The sequence below is a fragment of the Rhamphochromis sp. 'chilingali' genome, assembly GCF_963969265.1.
Source record: "Rhamphochromis sp. 'chilingali' genome assembly, chromosome: 10".
Lineage (NCBI taxonomy): Eukaryota > Metazoa > Chordata > Actinopteri > Cichliformes > Cichlidae > Rhamphochromis > Rhamphochromis sp. 'chilingali'.
The window spans coordinates 12963241-12971483 of NC_137937.1; the positions used below are offsets into that span (position 1 = coordinate 12963241).

An 8243-nucleotide genomic window follows, 5' to 3' on the forward strand; every position below is an offset into this window, starting at 1 on the left:
ACCACTTCATTAAACAGTGGTCACGCTGAATTTTACTAGAAAGAGTTGAATTCTTGGGGATGCATTCCCAATCTTGTTCAAATCACATGTTGATGTGTAGCAGAGCAGCAGAGGCACAGAGCTAATGCTGTCTTGTTGTAGGTCCCTTGCTGCGGGTGCTGGTGTCTGTGTTTGCACCCATCTACTGGACCACCGTGCTGCCGAATGGAGCAGCCAGAAATGGCTACGCTTTCACTCAGGGCCAGTTCAGACAGGAGTCTCAGCTGGAGTTCGAGACTGGTGAGCTTTGCCTACTACACATTTTTGCTTTGTTTTCCGTGCATATGCCAGTTAATATTTAAAGCTTTTGATTCATTTATTTAAGGTCATGCACTGCATATTTAATCGATGAAAGTACTCGGCTTAAGATAAGTTTTGTTCAACTCTTTTTATTTCTGTTTAGTTTCTTCTAAACTGTGGTGTGATTTTACAGGAACAACAACAAATGTTGAGTTTTTCATGTCCATTATGCGCTCTTTTGTAAAACAGTCAGTAGATGGCAGCACTTACTAGCAGTCACATACATTGAACATGGAGGCTTGTGCTTCTAAGCAGTTACAGCACGCTCCCTTGTGGTTTTAAGTGGATTTACAGTGTTATGTTTTTTGGTTTTTTAATCTCTTCTAACAGGGGAAATCCTACGTTTGACTCATGTTGCCAGAGGTCTGGATTCGGAGGGTGTTTTGCTAATTGACATAGTAATTAACGGATTTGTTCCTCCTTCATTATCATCATCTCACATGAGCCTTCAGGTGTGTTCACAGCTTTCATCGCAATGTGTATTTAAAGATCATTCAGATCAAATCCTGACTTAAAGACATGACACTTTAGTTTCACACCTCCGATCCTCTTTAGTTTGTGTGACCCGATTTCACTCCTGCCCCGTAGGAGTTCGATGAGTCATATGTGCAGACGGGCCAAGGGCAGCTGTACTCGTGGTCAACGCAAACCCACCAGAGAGGAGGAAGCCCCATGGTGCTGCGTTGTAATCACACAATTATTTACGAGGGCCAGGAAGAGCGCCAGGGTCCTGTGCTTCAACTGCTCAAGGTTTCTGGGATGAATAGTGCCTACAACATGTTTACGCTCACTTTGGACTTCCATGTTACTGCCAGCCTACACGTACCAGGTCTGCAAAAATATTTAAAAATTCCATCAATTTAAACTCGATTTTACATGAAATCCAGGATCTGTTGGAAAGCCTAACATTGCATGTACTCTGTGTTTGCAGATGGTTATGAAGACGCATGCCCTAAAGGTTTCACTCTTGACACCACCTCCTACTGTGCTGGTATGCTGTGCTTATTTTTTAATACCTCAATCATTTTTAACACCATTTATTTGAACATTTGTGACTGTTCTATTTTATTATTATCATCAAATGCATTCTTATTAGATGAAGATGAGTGTGCGCTCCAGTCTCCCTGCTCTCATTCGTGTAACAACATTATGGGAGGCTTTTCCTGTACCTGTCCGTCTGGCTTCACCATTTCTGCAGACACCAATGTATGCCAAGGTAAGACAAAGAAAACCTGCTGGGTGATTTTTTTGCAATATCCAATATTACAATACACAGTGCACAGAGATAATGTCCTACTTAAGTAAATCTAAAATGATCTCACTAACTGTTTCCCTCATGCAGATATCGATGAATGTTCCCAAGGCTCACACATGTGCCACTACAACCAGCAGTGTGTCAACACAGTGGGAACGTATCGCTGCCAGGCCAAGTGTGGACCAGGATTTAAGGCCAGCATCACAGGAACCAGCTGTGAAGGCAAGCAGCTGTTAATCACTGTTAAAATGTCCAGCATTTCATATGGAGGCATAAACGTCTCATTATTTTCCTGTTCGTGTAATATTTTATTATATTTGCACCTGCAACAATAATAAAAATCTCATTTTTTGCCAATCACTTAAGTGTTAATCAGCGATAAAGCCCTGCTGTATGTGTCGAATTGGTCTTTTAGATGTAGATGAGTGCCAAGAGTCCGCTGTCTCCCCGTGCCAGCACCAGTGCCTCAATACTCTGGGTTCCTACCGCTGTGTTTGCCACCCTGGATACCAGCTGTCAGGACGTCACTGCATTGGTCAGTTGAGATAAAAAGAACAAAAACTACCTGCCTGCCTTAACTTGTTTGAATTCTTATTAAGTTATGCTACAGAAGATTTCAAAAGATAAGACTACACCCAACTGCATTTTTTTATATACAAACTTAGCACAAAATATAAGGAAGTTTGTGTTCAGTTTGTGTTCTTTGTTGTAACGCTGCTTCTTATACTTATAATGTTGAAAAGCCTGTTTATTCCCCTTGGATGTATTTTCCATTGATACAGCATCCACAGTAATGCGGGCCCTGCAGAATATTTACTAACAGCTCCGATGTGACGGTTTAACTTTTGCAGACATCAATGAATGCACGAGGAACGTATGCCCGGCTCACCAGCAGTGCCGTAACACAGAAGGAGGATACCAGTGTTTCGACAGCTGCCCAGCTGGAATGACCAAAGCAGAGAATGGGGCCTGCGTGGGTAAGCTGCTTTTATCCACTTTATTTATTTAGACATTGCTTCATTTAACAGTTCCTGTTCATTAATCACTGCTTAATTTATTGACTGACAGCATGAACTCATTCATGCCTTGAAAGACTCAGATTTGGCTTCTACCTCCAACCCTTCAACACTGTATCGTGAATTTGCTAAAATGGTTTTCCTAATAAGTGGAAATGAAACCCCCTGTAATCCTTTTGAAAGCCAAAAGAACCACTGAGGTCAAAAGAGGCCAAATAGAGAGCAAAAGATTTTATGAACTGTAAATCCACTGCTGCGAAAAGAAAACTTCTGTAACAAGATGCAGCAGAGTTTATGGTAGACACTGCTGCACGGCAGCTTTAAGGTACTCAGGATATCTTCTCTTTAACTGGCTTCATGTCAGCAATCGCAGTCAGCATTAACACACATATTAGCTCAGGTCGTCCCAATCTAGCCAAGTGCACTCACGTAAAAGAGGCAGTGTTTGCAGTGTAGGAGCAATCACTAAACACAGGCGTGTGTAAAGGGGTCTTTTTTTTTCTTAATAAAGAGAAAATGATAATTTCAGGAAAAATACAACAAGAACAAGATGCATAATCCAGGCTTAAATCAACCTTTATTTAGCCAAAGTGAGGAAAAGCAAACTAAAGTTATCGGTTTTGTCAATATAACCATTAACCTTAATCTATCGTTAAGGTATAGCTGGATATGACCAGTGTTGGGACTAACGCGTTATTAAGTAACGCGTTACAGTAACTACGTTATTATTGTGGTAACGAGCACGGTAACTAGTTATTGTGCCAAAATCAGGAACGCGTTAGTCGTTACTGGGATTTAGATGGGCTCGTTACTCGTTACTTCGTGTGGTGGCATCGCGGAGCTTCCACAGATTCAGTAACATTAGCAAGTGGTGGAGGCCAGCAGGTGGATGAAGGAAAGGGGAGGCAGGAGGAGGAGAGGCCCGAGGCGGCCGCAGGTCCAAGTGTGAACTGAACTTCAGGTAAGAAGTTCTGACCTGCAGTCTCTCTGGGTCAGATATGAACCAAGTGTAGGTGGAGTTTATTTTCGTTATTCTGACTTTTTCGTACTGCGTGCTAGCTAGCATGACGGAGTTTCTATACAGCTGGGTGGTGCTGTGAAGTTAATGATGTTGAACTTTATTTTGTTCATAAGTTATTAGAGTTGCCAACCGTCCCGTCTGGTATTCAGAGAAAATATTACGCGTTTCTTATTGAGGTGAAAAGGAACAGTTTGTCCCGTAATTCAGCTACAATGAAAAAGGCACAAAGCTGGAGTTATTCTGTGTCTTTGCTGCACAGCTGCCTCTTCTTCTTTCATTCTCTGCCCCTCCCTCTCCCGTTTCTACTTCAATCATGAAAACTGATCAATGATCAGCTGATCGGCTTTTCTCCCTTGTTTGTTTATCGCTCACTTTGCGCCAGAAAGAGGAAACCAACGGATGTCGCGCTAAACAACAGCAGCACGTTTAAGCTTGATCAGCTGTTGTTAGAATTTATTTAATATTAATTTCTAGTATCAGCTGATGTTTGCTGGAGCCACAGCTGTAACAGCTGCTGGTCATGATGTCGGTTTGGAGATGTGGTGAGAGGGAAACATGAAGATGAAACCAGGAGATGTCCTTACTGAACCATCAGAGCTGTGATGGAGAAACAGGTTTACCTTTTAGGTGACATGAATGAGTTGAAGTTATGAACTGTTTCTGAGAGACAAATAACACCAGGATCCTTTTTTATGTAGCTGACAGCTGGTAACTGTGCAGGGGCGGGTCTAGCAAAGTGTTGCCAGGGGGGCATGTAGGGCATTAACAGGGAGAGGGGGGCACAAAGAAATACTTTTCTTTCTTATTCTCATTTAAAATGTCTAGCTTTTATTAAATAATTATCTGAATCTTACAACAAACGATTGATAGATTGATGCATATATACCATCAGAACAGTGTACATCACTGTCACAACAGTGTTTGTTTTCATTCAAAGGCTTTATGATTTTTCCTATAATGGTGGCCAGTCTCTAGTCAAAACGCCCGGGCCAATTTTCTGTCCCAGTCCAGCTCTGTATGCAGCTCATCTGCAGTCTGGTGTTACCTACATCTTCCTATTCAGAAGGCAGAATTTCCGAGTTCTGAGTACAATCAAAGCACCACGACTGCAGTTTTTGTGTTGGATGTAAAAGGCGCACATGACGCTGTGACGTAGGCTAGAATCATGGCAGCAGTCAATGACGGTCCAGGCGTGGGATTTCTCTCGTGGAAATGTGCACATTATCTTTTCCTTTCTATTGGTAGGTGGCACAGTGCACTGTGGCAAGTAAGCAAGCTAGAAGACTGGCAAAGTTATGGAAGCAACACATTAACAAGAGAAGTCTGAGTAAAACCAAAGTTACTTTCCCTGGTAACTAGTTACTTTGAAAGTAACGAGTAACTTGAAGTAACTGAGTTACTTTTGAGAGAAGTAACTAGTAATGTAACTAAGTTACTATTTTAAAGTAACTTACCCAACACTGGATATGACTGTGTGAAAATCATCCTTTTTTGATCTGGACATTTTTCAGATATTGACGAATGCCAGGATGGAAGTCACATGTGTCGCTACACTCAGATCTGTCGAAACACAGTCGGAGGTTATGGATGCGTGTGTCCCAGAGGCTATCGATCTCAGGGAGTTGGGCTTCCATGTTTGGGTAATTATTACGTTTGTTTAACAAAAAAACCCTAAACATCACACCCAACGGAAGCACAAATCACTACTTAACTTTTGTTTTTCATTTCCAGACATCGATGAGTGTCTGCAAACGCCAAATCCCTGCGCCTATCAGTGCCGCAATGTGCCGGGCAGCTTCAGGTGTCTGTGCCCCCCTGGGACAGTGCTACTCGGCGATGGGCGCTCCTGCGCAGGGCTTGAGAGAGGGCACACCTTCACAAACGGAACCAGAGTCAGGGCGAGACTCGTCCCACAGCTGGTGTCATCCCTCGGCAGGCCAATCCTCTCCCGTTCCCATGGAGTATCTCGCATCACCAGGCAGAGCTGTCCTGTCGGGTACACCAACAGAGACGGCAAGTGTGTTGGTAAGTTGAAATCAAAAAGACTCCAAAAGATGTAAAATAACAAAGGATTCTTACAATATAAGCCCAAACAATGTTCTGTTGTTTTCCACTTACAGATGTGGACGAGTGCCTCCTCAAGAAACCGTGCCAACATGAATGCCGAAATACGATTGGTAGTTTCCAGTGCCTGTGTCCCCCTGGATACCAGCTGCTACCCAACGGCCGAAGCTGTAAAGGTAAATGTCTCCTTAAACTGTTTTAAAACTTCCACCTTCCCCTCAAATTATTACAGCTATATACTTATCCCCTCTCTTTCTCTTAGACATTGATGAGTGTGTAGAACAAGGCATCCAGTGTGGACGCAACCAGATGTGTTTTAACACCCGAGGAGGATACCAGTGTCTGGATACACCCTGCCCTGCATCCTACCAGAGTGGAAGAAGACCCGGGTAATTTGCAACATTAATAAGTGTTATACAGGGTTATTAATTAAGTTGTAGATACCACACAAATGCAAAATTATGTTCATTATATGAATTAATAATTTTTTTTTTTTCCGGACGACTTTTAAAGGACCTGTTACAGGCCTTGCTTGCTGGATTGCGCCACCGGAGGCTCTCCTCTGCTCCTGCAGTACAAGCTGCTCACTCTTCCCTCCGGCATTCCAGCCAATCACAACGTGGTACGACTGTCAGCTTTCTCAGAGTCTGGCATCCTGCAGGAGCGCACATCCTTTACAATACTTGAGCAAGAACCGGAGGCAGGCGGGCTGGGGCAGGTGTTCGGTATCAGAGATGAGGCCGGCAGAGGGATCATCTACACCCTGCAGGTTCTGGACAGACCTGGACTAGTGAGGCTCAAAGTGCAGGCCACCACTATATCGCTGCAAGGCCGCATTACCTACCAGAGCATCTTTATCATCTACATTTCCATCTCACCCTACCCCTACTGATCGTCCATGCTGCTTTCCACATGACTCTGCCCCCCCAGGATGTTAGCAAGTGGATAATTATTGTGTATCTTGACTTGCGACTGAATCATAGCAGGAAAAGTCCTGTTCCAAATCTTGGCTTCTGTGGGATCTTTTGATCACAGAGCAGAACATCCTGTTCGGAAGACATCTGAAGTTCATTTCATTACCCTGCACCCTCTTTGGGGTTAAAAAATGCAGAGAGCATCTAATTCACATCTGAAAATTCAGAATGTATCAGGAACTTTTTTTTTTATGTTCTTCTATCAAACATTTTGTATGTTAGTTTAAAGTGTTGCATTTCTATTACTGGGAAAAATTCCTTTTCATATAAAAACATGTTTGCAGCATGGAAATACAAGCCTGCTGCTAAGCTACTATCACAGCTACGAAACTGTACAATGTTACCCCTATTATTTTAATTTATTTAAGGAATTTGAACACATCACTGGTTAATAAAACTTCCTGTCACAGAGAGTTTGACTTATTAAGGATCTACTGGCATTGTAATGGCACATTGTAACTAGCTAACAACAGTCTTTCATCTATCTTAATATTTTTGTACTCTTTTCTTACGTTTTGTTGTCACGTAAATTGTAAAGGTGCTATTCTGAATGTATTTTGGCGATACCATTACAAGCGATGTGATTGGTGCTGATTTTACAAAGGTAATATAGTTATTAACAAATAATGAAGCACAGTTGGACTGCACTTACATTTTCTCCAGCGTGGCGCTACAAACTAGCATGCTTTCACACCACTGTACAGAGCACTGTATTGAAAGTTATCGATGGTGTTCAGTAGTCAAATATGTGCCGCTGTTGTACAAATCTGAAAAGGAACATAACCTGAAAACCATAAAGTGCAGTTTAAGTACAGTATGTCCCTGTTGCTGTAAATGAATGTCAAATATCCACAGAAATAAAATGGACCACAATTTTGTTTTTGTCTATCTTACTGCCGTACCACCGTAGTTTTAATTATCTTCTGTTGAAGAAGAAAAACTCAAAAAACAAACTTTAACTTTGGGGACCATACTAAGAAAATCCTCCCTTTAATGGGGCAAGAAGAACTTTGAGTGTTTGAGCTTAATCTTGTTATATCATTATTCCTTTTTGGTGATCTCAGTCCAGACCTTTATTTAACCTGGATTTTTTACATCTAAAAAAAGCAGTTTTATATTTCAATCAGAAAGGGGTCAAATCTAACAGGATATACACAGGGATAACACATTAGAGTCCGACCAATACAAAATTAATCACAATTATTACATTGTTGCAAAACAATACTTCTGTACTCATAAGAGTGATCTCTTCCAGAATGACAACATCTCCATCTACAGGCCATGATGGGTCATGATTTAGATCATCAGCTTCACAGTGGCCAGATCTCAACCATCCCTTCAGTAGAGTCAATGCCAACACAGTAAAGCTGTTCTAACACCACGTGATAGCCCAACACCAAGAAACTTCCTGCTTTTTTTTTGTTTTGTTTTTTAATTTGCCCCCCATCTGCAACATAAAATTTGCTCTGAACAAAAATATGCTTTAAATCAAGAATCTTTTAGCGCTTTAATCAAAACCAGGAAGTCATATGAATCATAGATTCTTCACTTTGGAAAACAGGAAATCTCCAGTA

General features: G+C 41.8%; 1 protein-coding gene across 1 annotated transcript in view; it reads left to right on the forward strand.

The window, feature by feature from the left end:
- Window positions 1–7547, forward strand: part of hmcn2 (hemicentin 2) — a 46324-nt gene extending 38777 nt beyond the window's left edge. Inside the window, exons 69-81 of the mRNA XM_080894458.1 lie at window positions 142–279; window positions 670–791; window positions 928–1168; window positions 1271–1330; window positions 1436–1555; window positions 1682–1816; window positions 2010–2129; window positions 2446–2571; window positions 5143–5271; window positions 5363–5656; window positions 5752–5871; window positions 5958–6084; window positions 6209–7547. Of these exons, the coding sequence (XP_080750584.1) occupies window positions 142–279; window positions 670–791; window positions 928–1168; window positions 1271–1330; window positions 1436–1555; window positions 1682–1816; window positions 2010–2129; window positions 2446–2571; window positions 5143–5271; window positions 5363–5656; window positions 5752–5871; window positions 5958–6084; window positions 6209–6587 (2111 nt within the window). The 3' untranslated portion in view covers window positions 6588–7547. The remainder of the gene's footprint in view (window positions 1–141; window positions 280–669; window positions 792–927; window positions 1169–1270; window positions 1331–1435; window positions 1556–1681; window positions 1817–2009; window positions 2130–2445; window positions 2572–5142; window positions 5272–5362; window positions 5657–5751; window positions 5872–5957; window positions 6085–6208) is intronic.
- The last annotated feature ends 696 nt before the right edge of the window (window positions 7548–8243 follow it).